Below are 25,762 nucleotides of genomic sequence, written 5' to 3' on the forward strand. Positions count from 1 at the left end.
GTCTGTTAAAAGTAGAACTGTGTTGACTGTGCCTTCCCACTCTGGGATATGGTTACAACATAGGACCTTTCAGTCTGAGGAAATGTGATTTCCAGAAGTAGGACAAATCCCGGCCTTGGGGAAAATGCTACTTCTAGCAGGCACTGATACAACCCTAGGAGCCAGGCTTGATTGTGCTTTAGCAAGGAAAGAACTAACTGAACTTATGTACTAGCTTTGGGGTAGGAGGGTTGGGTTGGTCCTGAGCAGCTTTGTGAAGATGTATAGGGTATTGGTTGTCCAGGAGCTGTGAATCTTGAACTTAGTGATTAAAGGACTTGATTTAACATATGTTCAGATTTATTATATTTATGAATTTATTGCTTTATGCTATTTCAGAGTTTGAACCATTATTAGAAACACTTTTTTTTTTAACCAAGTTGAATTTCTTTCCTTGGATAGCTAAACTCTTCCTTGAGCCAAATTAATAAAATGGAATTTCTTATTAAGGATGAATTATTAAGTGAAGTGGAAGCTAGAAAAGCAATTGATGCAGTTTGTTTTTAAAGCCTTAAAAGTGCTGCAATGTGCATAGATCACAAGGCCTGGCTTAAGTGCCAGAACATGGGGCATTAATTTTCTTTCATAGAGGATTCCAGGTTCACAGGATATCGGAAGTGCTGACTTGGCAGTGAAATCCCATTTGTAACAAGTTAGATTAGGAAACAGGATTGATTTATATGTTGATGTAATGGATCAAGGCACGGTCCATGTATAAGAAAATGGAGAGCACGTTGAATAAGAACATTTTCAAAGTGAAGTAAGAACATTTTAGAAGACGTGACCCTATCATGCACTAGGTGAGCTTTGGGGCTATGTTTGATTAGTTGATTCCAAGACATGGTCCACAGAGGCTTTTTATATTTCAGATGATACCTTCTTGAGAGTCTCTCATGACCACAAGGATTAATCTTTCTGAACTCAGAAGTGAATCACTATAGCCTATTAGCTGTCTGGATTGATTCCAGTTACTCTCCTTTTTCTTGGTGGTAACTGCTATGAGGATCTGTTGCTGCTTCACTCCTCTTCCTGTTGCTTTAACCTCTGGTGTTTTAGATTCTCTTTAGGGAAGGTAAGGTTGACCATTTCAGCACAGAAATCAAATGCACTTACACTGATGTGGTGACCTCTGTGGTTGACTCATAAACTGAGCGTTTATACAGTTGGAACTCTTGTGGTCTTTTAGCCAACAGTAGTGATAATGAGTAACACACGAAACATTGGTGCTGATGAATGGCTGCTTGCCCTAGAATTGACCTAGAATTGACCACTCCAATGTTGGAGCTGTCCTGGATTACTGGCTTTTCTTTATTTCTATGTAGGCTTTTGAGATAAGAAGCAAAGATTTGGGAAGAATGCTAATTTCTGTACATATACGTACACACACCACTGCCTCTGGGTTTTCTCTACCTATAGAAGTATAACTTGAAAGTGTAGCAGCTGACACTAAGCAAAAGGAAAGAAATGTACATATCACCCGATGTGGAAGAAATAACTGTATTGTCAATTCTCAACTCAAACTTTATAGACCATGATAAAGACTGTTTGCTCCATGAAGGTTAAGAATGTGTTTGTGACTTTTAAGTATCATTATGTCACAATACTGTGATATTTATGTAATCGCTTAATCACAATTTAAAAAATAACTATAAAAAAACAAAAAACCTAATTAATTGTACACAGAAATTATGGATATAATTCTGTATTTTTGTGATTCATACTTGTAAAATTCAGATTTTTAATTTGTTAAAAAAAAAGAAAGTATAACTTAGGCTGGGAATGTGACTTAGTAGTAGGGTGCTTGCCTAGCATGTATGAAGGCCAAGGTTTGATTTCTCAGTACCACATAAACATAAAAGGCCGGAAGTGGTGCTCTGGCTCTAGTGGTAGAGTGCTAGCCTTGAGCAGAAGCTCAGGGACAATGACCAGGCCCTGAGTTCAAGCCCCAGGACTAGCAAAAAAAAAGAAAAAATTAAAAAATAATAAAGTATAATTTGTTTTCCTCTGTATTATAATCCAAATTTCTAGCCACAGTCCTTAGATACCAGTCACAAAAGAGTTTTTTTGGTATGCATTTTGAGCTTTAGTATGAAAATTAAGCACATTTGTCTTGTGCATACAATATGAATTAGTTATCATTAGATTATTACTTATAAGTATGTGATCCTTTCACCAAATATCTTGGAGGAGTTGGGAATTTACGTCGGTCTGTGGCTTCATAGTCCGTTTACCTGAAGGCATGACCTTTCTCTTTTAAAATGATTATTTCTCACAGCAGGACTACATTCAGTTTTAGTTGATAAAAGTGCTGATTGTTTGTTGGATCTAATTGAGGTGTTTTCCAGCAGTGATAGGTATTGACAACATTTTAATTTCAAATTAACTTCCAGCCATATAACAAATGTTTATGTGTCTCTTGTACTAGTAGAAAATTATTTCACTAAGCACGATCCTAATTATTAAGTTATTGGTGTTTATTTCTTATTTTGTCTAATGTATAAATTAAATTTTATCATATGTCTGGGAATGTGGCTTAGTGGTAGAGTGTTTGCCTCACTTGCTTGAAGCCCTGGGTTCAATTCCTTAGTACCACATACATTGAAAAATCCAGAAGTGGCGCTGTGGTTCAAGTGGTAGAGTGCTGGCCTTGAGCAAAAGAAGCTCAAGGACAGTGCCCAGGCCCTGAGTTCAAGCCCCAGTACTGGCAAAAAATAAAAAAAGATAAAAATATATCTCGTCTTATGAATGTGTAGGAAAAATATGTATTGGGTTCACATATATCTGTGGCCTCACAGATGAAGGACAATTAGATGCACACATATTTGTGTGCTTCCAAAACAGTGCTTCATAGAAGTCTTACTACTGTAATTCCTTTTTTTTTGTTGTTACGGGGCTTGAACTCTGGGCTTGGGCGCTGTCCCTCAGCTCTTCAGCTCAAGGTGAGCGCTCTACCACTTGAGCCACAGTGCCACTTCCAGTTTTCAAGTGGTTTATTGGACATAGGAGTCTCACAGTCTTTCCTGCCAAGCTGGCTTTGAACCGCGATCCTCAGATCTCAGCCTCCTGAGTAGCTAGGATTACAGGTGTGAGCCACCGGTGCCCAGCTTACTACTGTAATTCTTGCCTGCTTTATATCACCACCTGAATTTCTTTTTTAAAAATTCTTATTAAAAAGGTGATGTATAGAGTCAGATAATGAGTACATTTCTTTTTGGATGTCATTCCTTCCCTTGCGCTCACCTAAAATTCTCAAACAATAAGATACTGACCAAACAATGACTTCATAGAATAGTTAATATTTTTGTTTTGTTTTTTGGTTGGTCTTGGGCTTGAACTCTGGGCCTGGGTGCTATACCTCAGCTCTTCAGCTCAAGGCCAACACTCTTTTTTTTTTTATTTTATTTGTGAACATACTGTACAGAGGGGTTACAATTACATGGGCAAGATAATGCATACATTTCTTACCAAGCATTGCAGCCTCCTCCTTTGTTTACCCTTCACCTCCCTTCCCAGCCTCCCCCCCCCCCCCCCCCCCCCCAATCCTTCCCAAGGCCAACACTCTTACCACTTGAGCCACAGCACCACTTCTGGTTATCTGGTGGTTAATTGGAGATAAGAGTCTCACAGGCTTTCCTGCCAGGGTTGGCTTTAAACCACAATCCTCAGATCTCAGCCTCCTGAGTAGCTAGGATTACAAGTATGAGCCACTGGTGCCTGGCTATAGTTGATTATTTTTATCCAGCACAAGCCTAAAACATTGTGTCCCCACCATCCTTCCTTCCTCTCTGTTCCAGCGTTAGGGGTTCCATCTTTCTGAGCCATTTTATTTTCCTGGGCACACCCTTGTGTCCTTTCAGTACATTCTTAGAGACCAGAAAAAATATCAGAATTGCATCTTGAAAATGGTATTGTGGCCGGGTGCTGGTGGCTCATGCCTGTAATCCTAGCTACTCAGAAGAGGCTGAGATCAGAGGATCATGGTTCAAAGCCAGCCCGGGCAGGAAAGTCTGTGAGACTCATATCTCCAAAGTAACCACCAGAAAACAGGAAGTGGTACTGTGGCTCAAGTGGTAGAGCACTTACCTTGAGCTGAAGAGCTCAGGGATAGACCCAGGCTCAGACTTCAAGCCCCATGACTGATCCGAAAAACAAAAACAAAAAGGTATTGTGCATAAATATCTGAAAACATCCAGTGGTAAACTAAAATTCTTTCTTTTGGTCTACAATCTGGGTGTCTCTCCATCTTTTCTCTATCTCATTTTCTGCATTCTGTATCCACAGTAAGCCCAAGGCTCAACTCAAGGATCATTCTCTTGAAGAAACTTCCTTATCTTTCTACACAAGCTCTGTTAGATTCCTTTTTATGTATTTTCTCAGTACTGTATTCTTTTTATCCTTAGAACTGTGAATGTGATCAGATACTTGGATTTTGATTTGGCATTGGACTGGAATCCTGGGATTATAGGGCCATGGTATTTTCCTTGTGTTTTAGGCACTTAGCTCATTGCTTGGCAAAACAGCTACTTGATAAAATTTTGTTGTTGGTGGTGTGTGAGTGAATTAAGAATGAGTATCGGTATGTGAAAGAAAGAGTAGAATGAAGATTGTCAAGTTAAAAGTTCTGTCACAAACTATTGAATGACTATTACCCTGCCAGCTTTGTTGGAATAAACCTAGAATGTTTTTCCTTTGGTAGGCTCTTGCAGCCAATGCTGGAACAGGATTTGCTGTTGCTGAGCCTCAGATTGCAATGTTTTGTGGGAAGTTAAATATGCATGTGAACATTCAGACTGGGAAATGGGAACCAGACCCAACAGGCACCAAGAGCTGCTTTGGAACAAAAGAAGAAGTTCTTCAGTACTGTCAAGAGGTAAGATTGTTGCCAGGAAACTAAAACCTTTTTTTTTTTTTTCTGGACCAGAGTTGCATCTGCATACTTTGGAAATAGATATTCTATCATTCTGTTCCCTTGACCCAAGACCAGGGTGCTAATAATGGTGCCTGGGCCTTTTGTTTCTCACTATGTCAGATGATTAAGATCCCTCATTCAGTTCCAGAAGGAATACTCCAGCAATGTGGAAAAAGTGGCTATAGATTCCAAGTCTGATTCTTTTGTTTTCTCACTTGACTTGAAAAAGAGAAAAGCAAAATCTGTCCTGTATATTTATTCTTTTTTTTTTTTTTTTTGCTAGTCCTGGGCCTTGAGTTCGGGGCCTGCGTGATGTCCTTGAGCTGCTTTTGCTCAAGGCTGGCACTCTACATACAACTTGAGTCACAGCTCCACTTCCAACTTTTTAAAAAAATAGTTTATTGGAGATAAAGAGTCTCACAGATTTGCTGCCTAGCCTGCAACTGCGATCCTCAGATCTCAGCCTCCTGAGTAATCAGTATTACAGATGTGAGCCACCAGCACCTGGCTGGCCTTTATATATTCTTGTGTTTTCTAAAAGCCATCAGGATTTTAAGTGATCACCTTCTATCTGATTCAACTTATCTAGTTCAAAACAAAAGAATAGACGATGTTTTAACTTCTTACCAGGATTAACATATAGGGCCAATAGGGAACATTGAAGTATTTTATTCTGTTATTTCACTAACTGAAACTCTCATAGGCTTTTCTCCTAGATATTTCACTTTATGAATTTAGCAGTTTACACAAAACCTTAAGCAAACTGGATACCGAATCAGATTTGCTTGGGTTTGAAAGCCTGCTACTTTAGTTTGCTGTTAGGTACAGATTTCTTTTTAAAATAGAATGCACAGAAGCAAGCCTGGTGTCGGTGGCTCACACCTGTAATCCTAGCTACTCAGAAGGCTGAGATCTGAGGATCATAGTTCAAAGCCAGCCTGGAGAAGGAAAGTCCGTGAAACTCTTATCTCCAGCAAACCTCTAGAAAACCGGAAGTGGCTCTGTGGCTCAAGCGGTAGAGCACTCGCCTTGAGCTGCAGCGCAGGGACAGCGCCTAAGCCCAGCGTTCAAGCCCCACAACTGACCCCCCTCCCCACCTAAAAAAAAAGAATGCACAGAAGCAGTCAGAAGTCTAACCTGTCAAAAGAAAACCCATAGTTTAATGTTTTTCTTATTTGATGAGTACAGTTGGAACCAGGGGTAGCAGAGTAGGAGTTAAGATTTATATGGGATAAGAAGGGAGGTTGAGTAAATGTAGATAATTATTCTTTGGTGAAAGTTCATGTCCATGGGTTGATTTAGTGTGTATGGCTGTTTTCTCTCACAGATGTATCCAGACCTACAGATCACAAATGTGATGGAAGCAAACCAGCGAGTCAATATTGACAGTTGGTGTCGCAGGGATAAAAAACAATGCAAGAGTCACTTCGTTATACCTTTCAAGTGTCTAGGTGAGTGGACTGGGTTGCTTTTCAGGAAGTGCTTCTCCCCCTCCCTGTTAAAGTACATCTGTTAAGCTGAATTAATTGAGGGAATATCTTCTGTGACTATTTAATGCTTTCTTGCGTCAATGGTGAATACTTACTTAGTATTACTAATTCTGTTACGAATGTCCTGTAGGATGAGTGTCCCGAGGACAAGTTTTTTCTGCCCACAGAGCCATCTAGTTTTGTCCTCACATGAGCAGTTTGAAGTTAATGTTGACCGGAATCGTAGAGAAGAAACACTAAAGAAAGCAGCCTAAAGGAAAGGGTTTTCTGTTCCTGTCATTCATTCCACACATATTTGTATTGTTAATCAAGCTGCTCGAAGTGTTCAGAAGTGACTCACAGAAGTGTGTGGACAGGTGCCAGGACCAGATGCCGTGGGACCTGCCATTATGAGTGTCTTGGAGCTTACCCAGGTGTTAGGACTCTATTGTTGGTGTTAACATTTAGAGGCCAACTTGAAGAAAACTGACAGTGTATTACTCAGAAATAGGCCTGTTGCTTAGTGAATAAAATCATCCCAACTATTCTTTAGCTGACACATTTTAATAATACATGTCTGGAGTCTGGGTGATTCAGGAACAGATTTGGTCACAGATGCTTAAAGGGACAAAACAATCAATTTTAGATAACCTAAAGCACCATTAACATAAACATCCTGAGTAGTTCTGTAGCTCTGTGTGATACTTGTTGTCATCTAAACTTATTCCCCTCGCTCTCTTCACTAAAACCTTTTCTTAATCTTACTTGGAGCAGGGAAAGATGGCTAAAGAACAATACGGAAAACATGCAGCAATTAACTTTGCCTTAAAAACATTTGGCAGTTGTGAAGGTTAAAACGTGTTAATGACTTTAAGTATCAATATTCCACAATACTGTGAAATAGGTGAAATTTATGTAATCACCTAATCTCAATTTAAAAAAAAAAATAAGGGATGGGTTAGGAGCGATGGGTGACAATGTTATCAGACACCTTGTACTCATATACTGTTTTGTTGAATGGGAACTTCTTTGTACAACTACTTAAAGATAATAATAATAATAATAAACATTTTTCAGGGGAAAGGAGGGACATTGTATGTACTCAACACTGTTCACTTTTAAAAGTTCTGTCTGTGACATTCGCTATAAAATTCTTAAACTGTGAGTGAAATGGGATCTGTCCCCTTGACATTGCTAAGTATTGAATCCAGGACCTCCCACCTGCCTACTGGGCATGCTCTTTATCACTGAGCTACATTCTCAGCCCAGAAGATTGTTTTTGAACTTTTTTTGACAATAAATCAGAAGTACTTAAAGTTGTTCCCTTTTCATCCATCCACCTAAATGCTTCACAGTCTGATCTTTCTTCTCCTGTTTATTCTGGTCACTTTCAATCTCATCTACGCATATACACATTTCAGTGGCATGTGGGAAGTCCCTGTGGTTCTTCTATTATTTTGTATCTCTCCACATTTAGTTTCATGTCAGCCTAATTTTTACTTTTTAGACAAGGTTTGTATCTATGATTCACACATTGCGCACTTAAGCAACCCAGGGTGTTGCAAACTTGACAGGCATCATGGGATATATATTATTTGCAAAAGGAACATAGTAACAATCTGTCAAATGTTCTACTAACTTGTATCTGGAGGTGGTCTGTAGTGTTAGCATTCTGTACCTTTCAGTGTCCTCCTGTGAAGATCTTTTCAGTGATTCTATGATTAAAAGCAAATACCCCATGAAAGTCCTGTAGAAGAAATAATGAAGGTCATGTTCAGTCTGATTGTGGTGTGGAGATACTTGTGTGTGCACAAAGGTGATAGGGCACATATATCAAGTTGTTGCACTCAGCTTCTTAGGTTATGTTCACCCCCTAGAGGGTGCTAAAAAAAATTGAGTCACTCCAAGTGTTGTGAGTTAAGAAAAATTGCATATATCCTTCTCTATTAGATTCCCACCACTATCAGTCAGCCCCTTATTATCTCGACTGTACAGCAGTATCCATGCATATTTCTCAAGTCTGTTGTCTAATCTATAGCCCTTTGGTAATCTAAAGTAAAAATGAAATTATATATCTTATGCATAAAATTCTTTAGAATCTCTTAATTCTCCTAAAAAAAAAGGAATATATGTGTATGTATTTAGTGCATGTTGAATATGTGTCAGAACTGGGGCTTTAAGTTAGGGCATGGTGCATTCCCTTAGCTTTTTTTGCTCAAGGCTAGCACTTTACCACTTGAGCCATAGTTCTGCTTTCCAGTGTTCTGCTGAATAATTGGAGATAAAGAGTCTCATAGATTTTCCTCCCCAGTCTGGCTTTAAACCATGATCCTCAGATCTCAGCCTCCTGATTACAGGTATGAACCACTGTGTCTGGCTTATAAAGTAAAATCCTTAGCCTGGCTTAAAAATTCCATAATCAGACCCTTAGTTCACCCTGCCCTGTAACCTGCTATCATCCTTGGCTCCATGCTTCAGACTTACCAGTGTTAAACACCTTGAATTTGTTTCTTCTTTTTTTGTTCATGCAATTTTGGGAGTGTTACCTCAGAAATTTACATTGCATTAGGAGTTGTATCAAGTCAGCTTCTGTTAACTTCACCAACTGGCTAAGATGTTATCTACATTCATTTCATTATGTATTTATTGTCTAGAGTTCACCATTGGGAACTTTTTAGTGTTGATTCTGGTGTCCTTTCAACATGTCCCTTTCATTCTTCTAAGGATTTGCTTTTTAGAAGAATAGGTACTTCAGATCCACCCTATATTTTTCCTATACCAGCCCTGAAATCAGTCATTTCTCCAAGTGGCTTTATTTTCTTTTAGAAACCAATATCTGGATGTTATATGTGCTTATTCCTAATGAGGGCATTATTGCTTGTAGATGTACTCAGTAATCAGAGCTAAGAAATCTGTATTATAGGTATACATAGATCTGCATTTCATTATTTATCTGTGTGTAAATTAAGAAGTGCTATCTCCAGTTCTAGTATTTCCAATATATTTATTTACTTGATACTGATTATAAATAATCAGTCTCTGCATAAAAAATTTGAAGAGATATAATTGGCTTACTATACAATTTGCCCCCCCCCCCACTTTTTTTTTTGCCCCTTGAGTCTTCTTTATGTAACATTTGACAAATGTTAGCAAACAAATGCTAAAAATCTAGAGTTGTAGCAAAGCTATCACATGATTTGAAAAAGCCATGAAACATTTTGTTTTCTTTCAGAATACTTGCAATGTGGTTGTGACTCCTAAAACCATAACCCCACTGCACTAATCTCCATGGAGACAAAGCACTAGAATAGACAGATACATACTCTAGATACTATCAAAAAACCCAAGCTCTTCAAAAACCTGCCTGATTCAGAAAGAAAAATAAAGCTAATTTGCTTTACTGTTAATCATTCACTTTTCCATACCTAGATAAAAATCACTAATAAGACTGTCGGTTGTGGGGCCTGAGCTCTGGGCCTGGGCGCTGTCCCTCAGCTCTTCAGCTCAAGGCTAGCACTCGCTCCACCATTTGAGCCACAGCACCACCTCCAGCTTATTTTGCTTATGTGGTGCTGAGGAATTGAACCTAGGGCCTCATGCATGCAAGGCAAGCACTCTATCACTGAGCCACCTTCCCAGCTCCAATTTGCCCATTTTAAAATGTGTAATTAAAAATTTATAATAATTCACTTTGTTAATGGACCCACAGGTAATTCTTTTTAACATATATATGGCACTAAAAAGTAACCACAGAAACCTTTTATCTATATTAAGATGAATAATTACATTATTAGGGTAAAGAGATAGTAGTAGTGTGTATGTAGCTGTGAAACCTCCTTCAAGATATTACTGCAGGGGCTGGGAATGTGGCCTAGTGGTAGAGTGCTTGCCTAGAATGCATGAAGCCCTGGCTTCAATTCCTCAGTACCACATAAACATAAAAAACTAGAAGCAGCACTGTGGCTCAGGTGGTAGAGTGCTAGCCTTGAGCAAATGAAGCTCAGGGACAGTTCCCACCACTGAGTTCAAGCCCCAGGACTAGCAAAAAAAAGGGAAATGGCTCTATGGCTCAAGTGCTAGTAGAGCACTCACCTTGAGCTGAAGAGCTAAGGGACAGTGCCCAGGCCCAAAGTTCAAGCCACACTACCATCCAAAAAAAAAAAGAGTACTGCATACTGAACCCAAATTATAGGCCAGCCAGAGGAAGGGAAAAGAGATGAGAAAAATAGGTTATGTATATGTTGATAGGTGCCTTATAATTTGGTTTGGATGTCCCAGAGTTTTTACCATTATTGTTGTTCTTTTTTTTTTCCCCCAGGGGACTGTGTGTGGGGGGGGAGGGTAAGAGTTTAATGTGCCTTGGAATTCACATCATTCAAGCGGCCAGAGGTGGGACACATGGGCTCCTGGGTCATCATCCAGCTGAATAAGGAGGTGTCACTGGCTGCATGCTCCTGGTGTAACTATGTTTTTTGTTACTGGTGCTGCTAGGTTGAGGACAAGGGTAATATCTTGATCACAAATCGAGTGTTAGTTGTTAGTGGTAGTTCATCAAGTCTAGTATTGCACTGTCCATAGATGTCTGTGTTCATCCTGCCCATCTATGTGTCTCTTTTAAATGGCATTTGTATATTTGTTGAAAAGGTATAGTCCAGTCTACTCCTTCTTCTAAATGAACCCTTGTATCTTAGATTACCACTGCTTCCTGTAAAATGTGTGTGTGTATGTGTGTGTGTGTGTGTATACACAAATAGTAAATGGTGACCAAGTAGGGCAGAAATGGTGATAATGTGAAGACAACACAAAACAGGTATTTAAGGACAAGCATTTAGTAATCTCTGACATTTATAATATAGACTGCCTTCATACTAAAGAAGCAGCATTATGGGTTTTTGACTGATTTTTGTTTTTAGTCATCTTGAGATGGAGATTCTGTTTTGGACAGGAAGTATTATTGTAATGAGAAAACTACCAGAAGGTGGCTCAGTGGTAGAGCACTTGCCTTGCGTGCCTGAGGCCCTGGGTTCGATTCCTCAGCACCACATAAGCAAAAAGAAAAAAACCCGGAAGTGGTGCTGTGGCTCAAGTGGTAGAGTGCTAGCCTTGAGCTGAAGAGCTGAGGGACAGCGCCCAGGAAAAAAAGTCTAAATCACATCTAGTCTCAGGCTTTAAGATACAGTCATCAGCAGTTGTGGATTGGTATATTATTGAAACAGCTTGCTTACATTACAGGCATTCTAGCCTCGGAATTCACAGTCACCCTTCTGACAGTATAGACTCATTCAGCGTGAATGTTCTGCTCACTCGTTTTGCTAAATCGTTGACTTCTCAGGACCTTGTTTACCTCAGTTAGGGATGGCTACTAGATTGCACTGCTTTAGGCTGTTTTATACCCTCAAAAGCCCCATAAATGACTTGGTGTTCTTGTTTGCAGCTGTGGCAGCACTTTTGTCAGTAGTTTTATTTATATGTATGGGTATATGACATTGGGGCCTTCCCAAATTGATAAATGGCTTTTGTTAACTCTGAAAGGAATTTAAACAACTCTAAAAAGACTTTAAAACCTATAAGGCTGGCGATATGAAAGGTATGGAATCTCAGGGAATTTATACAGGTGGGCGATAAACTGAAGCTGATCTGGAATCATGTAGGTTAGGTTTGCCGTATTCTGTAGCAAAACAATGCAGCTTTATGTTTGTTCAATAATGTAGGAAATTATGGCAGTTATACTGTAGTTTGGTTAAAAATTGAGGATTGTCCTTACAAACTTGGACATAAACTTTAAAAGGGAGGTCAAACCATTTTCAGTGTTCTGAAAGCTGAAAGAACTTTGCAGTGGAGCCAGGGAGTAAAATGAGTCCATTTCTAGTTTCTACATTTAGTTAACTCTGGTTAGGTAACATTTTGTATATATGAGAATATTTTTCTTTGATGACATGTGGGAATGTGTATACTTTTTTTCTTTTCTAAATGGGATCATTCTGATTGTGTGTGTGTGTGTGTGTGTGTGTGCGCGCGCACACACACACACACACACGCGCCTGTCTGTCTGTCATGGGGCTTGAACTACAGGCCTGGGCACTGTCCCTCAGCTCTTCAGCACAAGGCTGGTGCTCTACCAACTTGAGCCACAGCCCCACTTCCAGTTTTCTGGGTGATTAATTGGAGATAAGAGTCTCACAGGCTTTCCTGCCCAGGCTGGCTTTAAACCATGATCCTCAGATCTCAAACTCCTGTGTAGCTACAATTACAGGCATGAGCCACCAGCGCCTGGCTGATACTCTTTTATTAAAAACAAGATAAAAGGTTGAGCTAAGTGTCATTGGCTCATGCCTATAATCCAATCCTAGCTACTCAAGAAACTGAGGGTTGTGTTAGAAGTTAGCCCAAGCAGGAAAAAACTGAGACTTTTGTCTCCAGTTGACCACCAAAAAAATCTGGAGGTGGAGCTGTGACTCAAGTGGTAAAGTGCTAGCCTTGAGGGGTAGTGGGGGAATACCTTAGGGACAGTGCTCAGACCGTCCAGGCCTGAGAAACAAACTGAACTTTTTAGCCGAGCTGAGGGCTAGTGTAGTAGTCCTAGCTACTCAGGATTCTGAGATCTGAGTATCTTTGGAGCTACCCTGGGCAGGAAAGTCCATTAGACTCTTATCCATTTAGCCACCAAAAGGAAGTAGAGGTGTGACTCAAGTGGTAGAGCACCAGTCTTGAGTGAAAAAGGTGAAGAACAGTGCCTAGGCTCTGAGGTCAAGCCCAGTACAGGTACAAAAGACAACACAACAAGAAACAGCCCAAAAGAGAAGGACTTAGGAATATAAAGAGTATGTCTATTACTTTTGTTTAATTATTTTTTGAAATTATCAAACTATCATTGAAAATTCATGTTGTAGAAAATTAAACGTGATAGATAATTTAACAATTAAACTCGATGTCCTTGTTGCCCAACTGTTTAACACTCATCAATTCAGGAGTCACTTTACCACAGCACCTGCACCCCATCCCCATCCTCATGCATCCATGATGGCCCGGATACCTCTTCTTTCTTGGAAAATTTTAGGCTTAAAGAAAAACGATATTGCCAGGCGCTGATAGTTCACGCCTGTAATTCTAACTGCTCAGGAGGCTGAAATGTAAGGACTGTGGTTTGAAGCGAGCTTGGGCAGAAAGGTCCATGAAACTTTTTTTAGGGGGTTGGGGAAGAGCTTCTCAAAATATAATTTAAAACTATTGTGTACAATATAATATATTAATTTTACAAATGTAAAATTTTATAAGCTGTTAAAAGCATTTGTACAACAACATATTCTACTTCAGCTTTATTGCACAATATCTATAAAAATATTAAATATTAAATTAGAAAACATAAAAATGATTTCAATGAAGCCGGGTACAAGTTACTCATGCCTGTAATTCTTGCTACTCAGGAGGCTGAGATCTGAGGATCACGGTTCAAAGCCAGCCCAGACAGAAAAGTCCGTGAGACTCCTATCTCCAATTAACCATGATAAAACTGCAAGTGGTACTGTTGCTTAAGTGGTAGAGCACTCACCTTGAGCTGAAGAGCTGAGAGACAGTGCCCAGGCGCAGAGTTCAAGCCCTATGGCTGACCCCTCTCCCCTCCAAAAAAATGCTTTCAATATAGAAGGGATGATCTGATTTTAAAAACAATATAAGAATGTCTACCCAGAAAATAAACTACAGGATACCAAGAGCTGGACAGATGCTCCAGCAAATCTGGTACAAAGCTCTGTTTAAAACCAGTCCAAGGGCTGGGAAGGTGGCTCAGTGGTAGAGCGCTTGCCTTGCATGCCTGAGGCCCTGGGTTCGATTCCTCAGCACCACATAAGCAAAAAGAAAAAAGCCGGAAGTGGCACTGTGGCTCAAGTGGTAGAGTGCTAGCCTTGAGCTGAGGAGCTGAGGGACAGCGCCCAGGCCCAGAGTTCAAGCCCCACGACCGGACCCAAACAAGCAAAAAATCAAAACAAAACAACAAAAAACCAGTCCAAGATACTTATGGGTCATAAATGGTCATTAAAAAACAGGTGCCAGAGATAGCAAGGATGAAGGAAATAACTGTAAGATGGCTATGAAGTTGTGTTGTTTTTTTAGGTAGGAGATACTCAGAATGCCCACACTGAAACATGCTTCAACTTTTTCCAAGTGTGAGAAACTACAGTGAGTGGTGTCTAGATTTCTAATGAAGACTGTTAACCCTAAAAAACTACTCAGAAAAAGCTGCAAGTGATAGAGCACTGGCCTTGAACATAGTGTCTCAGGAGCAGCACCCAGGTCCAGAGTTCAAGCCCCAGGACAGGCAAAAGAAAAGAAAAGAAAAAAACATATAGAGAGAGAACTGGATGCTGGTGGCTCACACCTAGCTACTTAGGAGACTTGAGATCTGAGAACCACAGTTCAAAGCCAGGCTAGGTAGGAAGATCCGTGAAACTAGTATCTTCAGTTAACCACCAGAAAACCACAAGTGGCTCAAAGTGGTAGAGTGCTAGCTTTGAGCACAAAATCTCAAGGACAGTACCCAGGCCCTGAGTTTAAGCATCACAACTGACCCCCCCTCCAAAAAAAAAAATTTGAAAGAAAAGAAAAAAATAAAGTAGTGCATCTATATTCTTTCCTTCTCTCTCCCTGCCCCTTAACCCTACCCCTTATATGGGGGTAAGGAGGAACTTGTTAAACCGTCCATCTAGGAGTAGTAACAATCTCCTATGTAATAATTATGACACTTAAATATCCCTAGAGCCAGACGCCGGTGGCTTATGCCTGTAATCCTAGCTACTTAGGTGGCTGAGATCTGATGATCACGGTTTAAAGCCAGCCTGGGCAGGAAAGCCCATGAGACTCTTATCTCTAATTAATTACCCAGAAAACTGGAAGTGATGCTGTGGCTTAAGTGGTAGAGCACCAGCCTTGAGCTGAAGAGTTGAGGGACAGTGCCCACGCCCAGAGTTCAAGCCCCACAACCAATATGTATGTGTGTATGTATGTATCCCTAAATGTTCAAATAATGATGTTTATAGCTCCCTTCTAAAATGGATTATATATTGGTCTAGAATAGCACCATTTTTTTTAATCTTTAAGTAGTTGTATGAAGGGGTTTCAGTTCAACAAATCAGTTTATAAGTACAATGCTTCTCGATCCTTGTTAACCTTTCCATTGTTCACCCCAATCTTTCCCAACCCCACCTATACCTTCAAGTTTAGGGGCTCCATTTTCACATGTGTACATTGAATATAATGACTATTTACCCACCCTTCCTCTCTCCATTTGCCTTAATCCCTCTCCAAAAACATGCTTCGGCGTCCTGGTATTCATTTTATTAAACTGTTCCCAAGTTTTTTAATGATAGGTTTTAAGGGTTCAGGCCATTTGTTTAACAGATTATTCCTTACTTTGGATTTTTCTTACTACTTTATCATGATTAGACTCAAATGATTCATTTGGCAAACACTGTAAAATGATATTGACATGAGCTTTTTAGCACATTGCATGTGTCAGCTTCCCCATTATCATGATATTAATTTGGTTACCTAATAGGATAGTTTTTCTAGAGTTTCCCATTGAAAACACACCTTTGCCCTCTTTGCAATTAATCACTGATTGATGATTCTTACTGGAATCCATTGCAATAATATTAGTTTCCTGGGCATTTGGTTATTGGAACATGTGTGGGCCAAAATAGGGAAGAGGCTAGGACTCTTACTCATGTGAGTTCAGTGGCTGTTTATTTGAGGTGGTCATGAAGAGGGGTATCCTATTCATGATCCCCAAGAAAGTAAGAAAGTTAGTTTCTGACTTATGTCCTTGACAGAATGAGTTTATGTAACAATCATTTTACCTATTGGCATTAGAGACTGTTTTATACACTTGGATATATAACTGCCATTATTCTGCAAGTTTTTGTTGTTGTTGGGTCGTGGGGCTTAAACTCTGGATCTGGGCGCTGTCCCTGAGCTCTTCAGCTCAAGTATAGCGTTCTACCACTTGAGCCACAGCTCCACTTCTGGCTTTTTCTGTTTATGTGGTGCTGAGGAATCAAAACCAGGGCCTCATGCAGATGAGGCAAGCGCTCTACCACTGAGCCACCTTCCCAGCCCTATTCTGCAGTTTAAAAAGTTGTTTTCACCTTTAATCCTAATCAGATTTGCTTTTGACAAAGATTCTTTTTATTTTCCCCCAGTGGGTGAATTTGTAAGTGATGTTCTGCTAGTTCCAGAAAAATGCCAGTTTTTCCACAAAGAACGGATGGATGTGTGTGAGAATCACCAGCACTGGCATACTGTAGTCAAAGAGGTAAGAATATGGACCAGGAAAAGCTGAACAATGTTGAATCTTATAGAAGAGAAAATAGCACTGGTCTCCAGTCTTACCACACTTTCCATTAGCTTCACTTACTTATATCTTTGGAATAGATGTTTTTGTAGGGAAAGTACAGCATAGGCAACCCGCCCCCTCAAGTTAAAGCTGTTAGAGGTAGCCAGGGATCTTGCTCAGTGGAAGTGGTCTTGTGTAATCCTCATCTCTTGACTCTCACTCAAACAACATCCTCCCCACCAAGAAGAAAGAAAACTTCAGTGGCATTTTCTTCTTATTTGAGTTGGCTTAAGTAATAGATTGTTTGCCTAGTGTATATGAGTTTGATCAGAATTTTTTAAAAAAGATAATATACCAATACTGCAGCCCCCCTGTACCGCAAATAAAGGAGAAACTAAAACAAAGGAAAGTAAAACATCTGTATACTGTCAATAGGACTCTCTAGACTCTCTAGAACAAACTCAAGTGGGAATAGCCAACTTGAGAAAACTTGGGCCTGGACTTGTACACAGGCAGACTTGGTGGAGAAGAACACCTTTTCTTACACTTGTTGTCCATGATTAGATTGGTTTTCTGGTCAGTATTTTTTTTGGCCAAATTTTGAAGTAATGACTGTATGCGTGATAACAGAAATTAGCATTAACCATCTTTAATTGATGTTGATACTTCTTGGAAGAAACTCCCTCTTTCTTGTCTCTTTTTCCACGTTGGGCTGGTAATGTTTTTGACCTCATACAGTGTTGTAAGTTAAATAAAATGTACAAATCTTAATAGTATCCTAACTTTTTAAACAGAAAAATGGTTATGTCCGTAAGAAAAAGGCATTATGTAGTAATTTCATAGTTTGTTATTTTTGTTGTTGTTTTTGGTTTGTTTTTTAAAATAAAGCCAAGACTCGGAGGGTGTTAATGGATTGTGTTGTGATGTGAGCTGTGGATCTCTTACAGGCATGTCTAACTCAGGGGATGACCTTATATAGCTACGGCATGCTGCTGCCCTGTGGTGTAGACCAGTTTCATGGCACAGAATATGTATGCTGCCCTCAGACAAAGATAAGTGACTCTGTTGATTCTACTGTGTCCAAAGAAGAGGAAGAAGAGGCAGAGGAGGACGAGGAGGAAGATGAGGAGGAAGACTATGATGTTTATAAAAGGTAAACTCTTCCCAGAACTCTGAAACCACTGACCCTGTTTTCTTAGCCTTTCTGTAAAGTGGCTGTTGGTAATTGGCCCCTCACTGCTGGGTAAGATAGGCTTCCCCTGATTATGCTGCTCTGTAGCCTTCATTTCATTCTGGCCATACCTGATCATATGAGAACGTGGGACTTTGGGCTTTCCATTGTTCTTGGCTACATTGTTTTTGCCAGTCCTAGGGACTGAACTCAGGGCCTGAGCTTTCTTTTGCTAAAGGCTGGCACTCTTACCACTTAAGCCACAGCACTACTTCCAGCCTTTTCTGTTTGTGTGGTGCAGAGGAATTGAACCCAGGGCTTTGTGCATGCTAGGCAAGCACTACCGCTAAGCCACATTCCCAGTCCCAGCTACATTGTTTTCTGTAGGTTAACACAGTCTATGCTCAATAACTTCCCTTTTGCTGATACAGCTGGACTAAGGGCTTTAGTGGCACTATTTAGTGTAACTATTTCCTGTCTTTGTGTTTCAAAGTAGTGAAGGGAGCAATTGTTGGGCTTTGTGCAAAGGAATTAGTATTAACCTTTCTTATTTTTTTTTTGTATGATCTTTAGTGAATTTCCTACTGAAACAGTTTTGGAAGACTTCACAGAAGCAGCTGTGGATGAAGATGATGATGACGACGACGATGATGATGACGATGACGACGATGAGGAGGAGGAGGAAGAAGGAGAGGAAGTGGTAGAAGACCGAGATTACTACTATGACACCTTTAAAGGAGATGACTATGATGAGGAGAACCCAACTGAACCTAGCAGCGAGGGCTCTATTTCAGACAAGGAAATTGTTCACGATGTTAAAGGTAACCAGTGATAAAACATGGCTTTAAAAGTCCACATGTTAATTATTTACTTAGAATTTGTACTGCTTTCATCGTTCATCACAGGTAAGTGTTAGAAGGAAAGGTGGTGTCTGCACTGAAAGAGAGAATCCAACTCTCCCGGGTGGTGGTGGAGCCATATTAGCAGTGCTCAGGCAGGCACCAGGAGACATGCATAGCTAAGCCAGAGAAATAATTTGCATTAGAGAATAAAAGCCAAATAAATAGTCTGCTCTTAAAACAGGATTCTTCCATATCTTTAGGTGCTGGTTTTTTTTTAGAATGGAGTAAGTTTTTCTTTCCCTGAGTATGTTCCAGTTTATAGGCTACCTTATCTTTCCTGGTGTTTGTAGCTGGCAAGGTGAAGTTGGATGATCTTGCCCGTTTAAGATCATTAAATTGTGATGATTGCATAGCCATCTGCTGAAACCAACTAAGATTAAAAAGTCTGAAGAATTGGGGCTGGGAAGGTGGCTCAGTGGTAGAGCGCTTGCCTTGCATGCATGAGGCTCTGGGTTCGATTCCTCAGCTCCACATAAGCAAAAGAAAAAAGCCAGAAGTGGCGCTGTGGCTCAAGTGGTAGAGCGCTAGCCTTGAGCTGAAGAGCTGAGGGACAGCGCCCAGGCCCAGAGTTCAGGCCCCACGACCGGACCCAAAAAACAAAACAAAACAAAAAATCTAAAGAATTACTTAGCACCCAACTGGGGTGAAATTATTTGCTGTGGGGAACATGAAAATAAGAACACTTCTCCTTTCCAGGTGCAAAGTCTTTGCTACAGTTATCACCATTTTAAATGCCCTTCCTACCAACATTGATGCCTTTGGTCCTTGAAACCATGAAAATAGGCAAATGAGGCCACTATCTTCACTATACAGATCAGAAATGTGGGGAGCTATAACACAAGACATTCCTGTCACCCTACAATCAATTTAGACTTGAAAAAAAATTAAGAATTCCATTTGCTGTGTATTGGTAGCTCACTGCCTGTAATCCTAGCTACTTGGGAGTCTGAGATTTGCGGGTCACAGTTCAAAGCCAGGAAAGTCCATGACACTCTTATCTCCAGTTAAGTACCAAAAAGCTAGAAATAGAGATGTGGGTCAAGTGGTAGAACACTAACATTGAGTATAAAAGGTTAGGGGTAGTACCCAGACCCTTGGTTCAAGCTCCAGGACTGGCACAAAAAAAAAAAAAGAAAAAAAAATTCCCTAAATACCTTTGTCATGTAGAATGTGACTGTTCGTACCACACACCTGACCTGTGTTAGTGAGTTAGATTAGTGAAGCCTTTGGGTCCAGTCATGGTCCCTGCCCCACCCCCGCTGGCCTGTTGTAGCACTGTGAAGAAGCATTTGAAGCTCTGCCTCTGCCCTGCTGACACTCTGACCATTTTCACACAGCTGTCTGCTCCCAGGAGGCGATGACGGGGCCCTGCCGGGCTGTGATGCCTCGTTGGTACTTCGACCTCTCCAAGGGAAAGTGCGTGCGCTTTATATATGGCGGCTGCGGCGGCAACAGGAACAATTTTGAGTCTGAGGATTATTGTATGGCTGTGTGTAAAGCGATGAGTAAGTCCCGCCTTGTGCTGGCCCCTCGAAGCAGCGCTGTCCTGTCCAGCGTTCTGTCTCTCCCAGCTGTCCTTGTGACCGCATCTGTGTCATGTTTCCGCTGGCTCAGGTGTTTGCTGTCAGTCGTTTTCCCCTCATCTTTGTGCTTTCTAGAGTGAGGCTTTGCTTTCCTTCTGGCAGTCTGAGTTCAGTTTTCCATGTCCCCTGCTTCCCATGTGTCTGCTGGTTGATTGTTGGTAGTGGTATGTATCTTCCCTGTTTGCAGTGGGTGGCACATCCAAGGGCTTCTTCTTTCTCATTGGCCTTCAGGCCCTTCAGCTTCCCAGGATGCTGCAATCAGTGTTGGTTGGGAAGGGATGTGAACCCTTGGCTATCTAGTTGGAAAGCACCAGTAGGTAACTGAATAGCCCTGTGTTCTATACACGCTTGTACCTTAGGCTTCACTTCTGCTCCTTTTTTGGATGGGAGGGGTAGGGAGGGTGTTAATCATGGAGCTTGAACTTTTGGTCTGGGCTCTATCCTTTTGTGAAAGGCTAGTGCTCTACCACTTTGAGCCACAGTGCCACTTCCGGTTTTCTGGTGGTTGATTAGAGAGAAGAGTATCACGGACTTTCCTGCCCAGGCTGGTTTTGAACCATAATCCTCAGATCTCAGCCTCCTGAGTAGCTGTGATTACAGGCATGAGCCACCTGTGCCTAGCTTATCCTGCTCTTCTTTCCACTTAACCCTGTTACTCACTACTGTGCTGTATGCCACCTTTTGAGATGCTTGCTCTTGAAAGGACTGACAATAGAAATACTTGTGAGATTCCAGAATATTGGAATAACTTGCATTATATACTCCAAGGAGAGAGCTCTGCAATCCTAAGAGGTCATGGCTGTTCTCTGGTGTTTGGGCAAAGCTCCAAGGACTAATGAGAATTCAGTCTGTGTATTGTTTTGGTATCAGACAAGGTACAGTGCCTTATTTGAGTTGGTTTTATGTTAACATAGGTAGGAAAAAGTTTTCTCCATTCCTTTTTTATGACCCTGTCTATTCTTGGTGAACTGTATTTAGAAAATCCTCAGGCTCGGCATATTTCCTTGCTCCTGGTTCTGGAATTCATCAGAGTAATGAGCATTATTGCCTCTTTGTAATTGCTGTATTGGTATTGGGCTATTGCTTCTGATGGTTTTTTCACTGAATGAAATACTTTGAAAATCCCTCTTCTTCCTCTTCCCAAAGAGGCTTAAAATCTTAATCTAATGCAGCAAGCTATCAATGCTTCTTCCCCAGCTGCTGCTCTAGGGACAGGCTATGTGAGTGGGGGTGGGAGGGGTTGTTGTTTTGTTTTTGTGCTGGTACTGGACTTAAACTCAGGGCTTGGGTCCTGTCCCTTGATGTTTTCTCTCAAGGCTGGTGCTTTCCCACTTGAGCCACAGCTGTGTTTCTTGCTTTTTGGTGGTTACTTGGAGATAAAAGTCTCATATTCTTACCTTCCCAGACTGGCTTTGAACCATGATCCTCAGATTTCCTCTAGCATTATAGTTATGAACCACTGGCACCTAGCAGGAAAAGCTGTTTTTGACAGACTTGGTAAAATGTAAGACACAATAATCCCTAGGGATCTTTGGTGTATAAACTTTTGTTTATTCAGGAAAGATTTAGAGATAACAGTTATTGTGATACTTATTACTTTGTCAAAGGATCAGCAAAAACTGTTTTGGATTAAAGCTGGAGAAATTAAGGTCTCACTGAAAACAGGTGGCAGTCTCTACCGAAAATCTCAGATACATAGTGCTCTGAGACATGATGTACAGGTGGAATTACAGGATTGTTTCCTATAGCTTTGAGATTGGCTGAAGAGAAACAAGTAGTTCAATACTTGAAGGGCCTTCAAATTCTGGAAGTGACATTTCCAATGGTCACACACGCTTGTGTCCCTCCTCAAAAGGGAGAGAGGCAACTTCATGAGCCTGTCATGGATTCTGCTCTGAGCTCATCACAGCTTTAGACATGCTATTTTTTTCCTCTTTTGTCCCCATGTGAAGGCATGTTTTGCATAATCTGTTTGGCCCATGGATAGGCACCTTTCATGGCACCTAAGTTTTTATATTGCAGACACGTATTGTTGATCCTGTGAATATTGGCGCTGATGAAGTTGAAATTTTCCCTTATTGAACTTTGAGTTTCTTAGAGAATGTGATTTTGCTAAATGATACCATCTAAATCAATTAATCTGAAAGAAAGTTGGATATCAAGATCCTTATAAACTGACATAGGACTCAAACACTCTTAACAAGATTTTAGTTGTAGCCTTTAAGTCAATCAAATGAAAGGGAACAAAGCAAAAGTCTTCTGATAGAGAAACTGGAGTGGCTGGTTAATTTCTACCTATATTTATCAGTTATATAATTATTAAATGGATTAAAAATGTACTGGAAATTAGATGAATTTGTTTCTGGGTTTAAATATAGTTGAATCTTGGTGTTTGCTTTCTGCTTAGCTCCAAAATTGTCTCTATACACTGAGTAAGTTTCACATCATTTCTCCCCTGTTTGGGAAATCTCCAGTGACTCAAATTACTGATAAGCGTCTCTATGGGTATTTCTTGAGGGATGACTGAGTTAACTTGCTCTGTCTTGGTCCTTTCCTTTTGGAGGTAGATTCCAATGTGTTGATACTTAATTGCCAGGGGCAATGAGGTGAGGGCTGTCTGTTCTAATGGACTATTCTCTATGGAGAATAATATCTGGAGAGGCCCCTCCAACAGTGTTACAAATCAGCTAAGCCCAAGGTGTCTTTACATAAGTGGAAAGATAAAAACTCAATTTTACCTTCATTAGCTCTGTTATTGCAGGGGGGAGTATGTGAATCTTTGAATGATGTTGAAGCCTCAAAATTATAGAGTGAATTTTGTTTCTATCTGGCCCACATGCAAAGAATATTTAATGAACTAGTTTTCCAGAGTAAATTTAAGACCTAAAGATTGTAGAAGAAGAAAGGGACCCAAGTGTCAAGTTGCTTATAAAGTGGACACTTGGTAGAAGTGCCTTCTCAGGGTCTAAATTCAGCCTCGTTTAGATGCTATTAGTGACAGAACAGTAGAGTAGTTATATTTAGGCTTTTAGATTTTTAAGCACTGAAGGGAAGGAAGGTATAGAAGCAGGTATTTCTTTTATCTGGTTAAGTGGAGATGCCTCTTGGGTGTTGAAGATACTGGAGGTTGAGCTACCAATAAATTGCTGTATTAGCATGGACTGACATGGTTGATGAATATTATGTAAAGAAGATTGCCCACTGTAATCCAACAGAGTGAAGTCTTGGCAGACAGCAACATCCTGCCCTTTTAGCAAGCTACAAGACAAATTGAGTCCATCCTGCAGGTCCTGAGCTGAGTTTTCTTCCTAGAACACTTTTAATATTATGCCTGAACCAAAAAGACAAATTAATTCTCTGTAATTTTGTTTCAGTTCCCCCAACACCTCTGCCAACCAATGATGTTGATGTGTATTTTGAGACGTCAGCAGATGATAATGAGCATGCTCGCTTCCAGAAGGCTAAGGAACAATTGGAAATTCGGCACCGCAACCGAATGGACAGGGTAAACTTGCCTACTTCCTATCTTCATGGTGTTCAGCATCTAGTAGTCTGGTAGTTTTTAATGTATGGTGGTAGAGATCCAACCCTGGGCCTTTTACATCACTGTTATTTACAAATAGATGAAAATTATTAGCCATGAGAAAAGGTAACCGTGAAAACATCTTAGATGGGGCTGGTAATGTGTGGCTTAGTGGTAGAATGCTTGCCTAGCATGCATGAGGCCCTGGGTTTCATTCCTTGGTACCATATAAACAGAAAGCCGGAAGTGGCGCTGTGCTGAAGTGGTACAGTGCTAGCCTTGAACAAAAGAAGCTCAGGGACAGTGCCGGGGCCCTGAGTTCAAGTCTCAGGACTGGCCAAAAATCCCCACCGAAAGTGTTAGATGAAGCTAACATATTAAAACATTCTACTATATACCATTGGGAGTAGAAGGTGATTCTATGACTTGAGAAGAACAGTCTTTTTTTTTTTTTTTGGTTGATCCTGGGACTTGAACTCTGGGCCTGAGCACTGTCCCTCAGCTCTTCAGCTCAAGACGAGCGCTCTACCACTTGAGCTACAGCGAGCGCCACTTCCGTTTTTCTGGTGGTTTATTGGAGATAAAAGTCTCACAAACTTTCCTGCCCAGGCTGGCTTTGAACTGGGATCCTCAGATCTCAGCCTCCTGAGAGCCACCACCACCTGGCGGAAGAATAGTTTTAAGTGTTGGAGCACTGGCTATCCAGAGTGCAGCTTCCCTCGTGACTCACTCTGGATTGAAAGGAAGTTGACAAAGGCATCCTTCCCTAGGTCTGAGCTCTACCAGACAACGTGTGCTGGACTTACCCATATCAGTTCTGAGAACTAGGCATGACCATCATTTTTATTTTATTTTATAAGAGGACAAAGGCACAGAGACTTTTAAATAACTTGCCCAAGGTTATGTAACAAGGAGGTCAGAGAATTGAGGCTTTCATCTAGGGATAGCCAAGGTCTAGAATCCTCTGGGTTAACAGCTCTGAGCCTCACAAGGGATCATATGATCGGTTTCCATTTGCACAGTTTCCGCCGACATTGGATTCAGCGCCTGGCTGTATTTTTAGAAAATAAGGAAGTTGTTTCAGAGAATCATTCTGTGGTGGGTGTTTTTGACCTTTGTAGGTAAAGAAGGAATGGGAAGAGGCAGAGCTTCAAGCCAAGAATCTCCCCAAAGCAGAGAGACAGACCCTTATTCAGGTAAGATGTGTTCTCCAGGGACAAGAGACAAAGCATCCAGTCTGGCCAGTTGAAATTATGGTTAGAGTCAAACTCCCAGCAAATTTGAATTTGACACCTCCTTTGAGTCAAGAGCTTAAGTTACAAGGAAGTTGTAGCTGACCTATTTTTTTCTTTTTCACCTCTAGTATTGCTCACCTATGGCAGAAGGAAACCAAACCCTCTCCCAGAGCACACCCAATTCATGCCAGGAAGTAACCTTAGCTCAGCTGCCGTTTGTTAATTCTGGTCCTGGCAAAAGTTCTCTGTCATCTTTGTTCTTGGGCTGTGACTTGTTTTTCATCAGTACTGGTTTTTTTTTTCCCCAGACTAAATCAAAAGTACAAAAAGCATTTCTAATTCCAGTTCATCTATGACTTCATAAGAATACAACATTAAAATCAGCAACAGAGTATGTTTCTCTTCTGTAGGAGAGATTGCTAGATACATGGATAGCAAATCACACAATTGATTTTGGAAAATGGTTAACTATCCCTCCATCCCTCCTTCCTGTAATTATTGCACTTAGTTTTTCATGGAAATACTATTTCTTGCCGGTGCTGGTGCCTCATGCCTGTAATCTTAACTACTTAGGAGACTGAGATCTGAGGATGACAGTTCAAAG

General features: G+C 40.7%; 1 protein-coding gene across 4 annotated transcripts in view; it reads left to right on the top strand.

Moving 5' to 3' along the window:
• Nucleotides 1-4,735: 4,735 nt before the first annotated feature.
• Nucleotides 4,736-25,762, top strand: part of Aplp2 (amyloid beta (A4) precursor-like protein 2) — a 40,248-nt gene continuing 19,221 nt past the window's right edge. For 2 of the 4 annotated variants that reach the window (XM_013009702.1, XM_013009704.1), the window contains exons 1-7: nt 4,740-4,909; nt 6,276-6,399; nt 16,611-16,723; nt 17,692-17,897; nt 18,489-18,736; nt 23,775-23,905; nt 25,045-25,119. In XM_013009702.1, the coding sequence (XP_012865156.1) occupies nt 4,790-4,909; nt 6,276-6,399; nt 16,611-16,723; nt 17,692-17,897; nt 18,489-18,736; nt 23,775-23,905; nt 25,045-25,119 (1,017 nt within the window). In that variant the 5' untranslated portion in view covers nt 4,740-4,789. Of the gene's footprint in view, nt 4,910-6,275; nt 6,400-16,610; nt 16,724-17,691; nt 17,898-18,488; nt 18,737-20,154; nt 20,323-23,774; nt 23,906-25,044; nt 25,120-25,762 lie in introns of all 4 variants that reach the window. The other 2 variants (XM_013009703.1, XM_013009701.1) reach the window with 2 other exon arrangements.

This window comes from Dipodomys ordii, unplaced genomic scaffold (genome assembly GCF_000151885.1).
Source record: "Dipodomys ordii isolate 6190 unplaced genomic scaffold, Dord_2.0 Scaffold10, whole genome shotgun sequence".
NCBI classification, from domain to species: domain Eukaryota; kingdom Metazoa; phylum Chordata; class Mammalia; order Rodentia; family Heteromyidae; genus Dipodomys; species Dipodomys ordii.